General features: G+C 39.9%; 1 protein-coding gene across 1 annotated transcript in view; it reads right to left on the reverse strand.

The window, feature by feature from the left end:
- Positions 1-1,035, reverse strand: part of aprt (adenine phosphoribosyltransferase) — an 11,814-nt gene extending 10,779 nt beyond the window's left edge. Inside the window, exon 1 of the mRNA XM_053333304.1 lies at positions 867-1,035. Within this exon, the coding sequence (XP_053189279.1) occupies positions 867-955 (89 nt within the window). The 5' untranslated portion in view covers positions 956-1,035. The remainder of the gene's footprint in view (positions 1-866) is intronic.
- Positions 1,036-2,331: the final 1,296 nt, after the last annotated feature.

The raw sequence follows: 2,331 nt of genomic DNA on the forward strand, positions 1-2,331 counted from the left end.
CAGCTGGTTTGTATAAGATCTTGTATGCTGACTGAAAAGCATTTCTATAGCTGTTTGGTTCTATCAATCTGTAAATGTGCTGCACAGGTTGGATATCTGATTTGATAAAACATCTGCATGATGTATGAATGAGTAGAAAGTGACATTATCATCTTTCATCATTCTTTGCTTTTGCTGTCTTCCTGTCCATTCAAGTGCATGTATATAGTAAACAGTGCAGTAAACTGGTACCAGAGTCATGACATATTGTCATCTGATGCTATTCAAAATAGCAGCAACTGACTAGAGTTAGTCAATGTTTAAATATTGTTTGGGGGGGGGGGGTTCTGTAGCCTACAGCTGATGACAGGAGGTAACAGTGACTCACCTCAGGCATCAACTGAATACATTCACATTGAATATATTTAGACTAACTGACAGTTACAACAAACAGAAACAAACAAAAGGTGACAGTTAGGTTATTGGGCTGAAACAAACAATGCGTGTACAGAATGTCAGAGAAAGTAACAGCTGTTAGAATACCACCTGTCACCACATGACTCAGACATGACCTCATTATTTTTATTTATTTCATCATAATTCATTTATAAAAATATGAGAGCAAAGTCCTTCCTCTCTCATATGCGGTAGTCTGTTCTGACACTACGGTTCACCCCACGTGCCACTATCTGTCCAATGTACTGGTCTACAGCGTGCACGCGGGAGGAAGAGCATTCATACAGCATGTCAAACTATGCACGTGCTGCCCACACAGGTAAAACATGTGTAAACCTGTGGGAAGTGTTTCCACAGGTCAAGCTTTAAACACGAGCTCGTGACACAGGGCACGAGGTTTAATAGTAGAAGAGAAGTAACAGCTGGTTTACCTGAACAGGATTCCTTTCTTTGGAAAATCTGGAAACACTCCAATGTGTTTGTGAACCAACTGTAGTTTAGATTGTGAGTCTGAAGCCATGGTGTGAGTGTGAAGTGTCACCGGAGCAGTCCTGTTGCTGCTGTAGCCCTACTCTGGCTTTTCTACTACTACTTATTTTTCTTCGTGTCCTCGTGACTGTACACATACACGCGCAGCACTAACTCCTTACCGCCCTCCTCTGGACAGTCCAAATCACCCAAGATGAGTCTCAGCTCTCTATTGAATAACCCAGAAGAAAAAATGAGGACTTTTTCGCTAATATCTTATTATCTGAGTATTTTAATAAGACAATAGAAAGCTCTACCTTCCTCATCAACCCCCCCCCCTTTTTTTTGTGTGAAAATTCCTAACTGTAGAGCAGCCCACTAATTAAGTGATGGACTGTTGTCAATGTTCAGTTTAATATCCATCATGAACTTATTTATGTTCCTATATTAGTGTCCCCTGCTCTCTGGCCCCTGTGTAAAGGCCATGCCACCTGTTTGTGTTTATAGTTTAGTGTCTGTAATTAAAACTAAACAGGAGAGATTTGGAGATGAATGTAACAGAGGACTGGTGGGTTAGTGCATTGAACAAGGTGAATCACTTCTACATATTGCGCGTGATTGAGTCTAATTCAGTTTAAGATTGTCCATAGGATGCATTTTAGTAAAAGCAGGTTAGCTAAATTATTTACAGATCATGACCCAAGATGTGACCGTTGTGGTAGAAGCAGACTTACTACTAGGCTACATGTTTTGGGATTGTCCCAAACTTGGAGATTTCGGGTGCTATGTCTTTGAAACTCTAACTTAAGTTCTGGAGATAAAAGTACAACCATGCCCCCCCCCTGGCAATCTTTGGACTACCAGCTAAACCTGTATGGCATTAAACAAAGGGACATTATTGCCTTCACCATTATTTTGACAAAACATTACAGAACACTGCTGGCATGAAAATCTCCTATCTCACCGTATCAGACTGCCTGGCTTAAGGATGTGATGTTTTTCTTGAGCCTTGAAAAAAATAAATATGCACTCGGGGACCTAAGGATCATTTTACTAAGAAATGACAACCTTGTTGTTGGCACTCTTTGCACGACTGAGTATCATGTATGTTGGCACTTTTTGTATGGCTGAGTTCCTTTTTGTATGACTGAGTATGTATGTGTATGGTTGTCTGTGTAGTATGTATGTATTTTATCTTGCCTTATTATTTTACTATTTATTACTTTTAAAATGAGCTCCGTTCTCTGCCTTGGGTTTTGAATTTCGCTGTATTCTATAAAATGACAATAAAGGAATCTGTCTATCTATCTTTAGTCTCACATTTTAACAGTCTGTTTGTGATGACACCTGACTGAGACTCAGGTCTGCTGTAATAATTGACCTGGTCTTTACCTGTGTCCATCCTTTGACACAGGTAGACCAGTATGA

This window comes from Scomber japonicus, chromosome 14 (assembly GCF_027409825.1).
Source record: "Scomber japonicus isolate fScoJap1 chromosome 14, fScoJap1.pri, whole genome shotgun sequence".
Taxonomy (NCBI): Eukaryota; Metazoa; Chordata; class Actinopteri; order Scombriformes; family Scombridae; genus Scomber; species Scomber japonicus.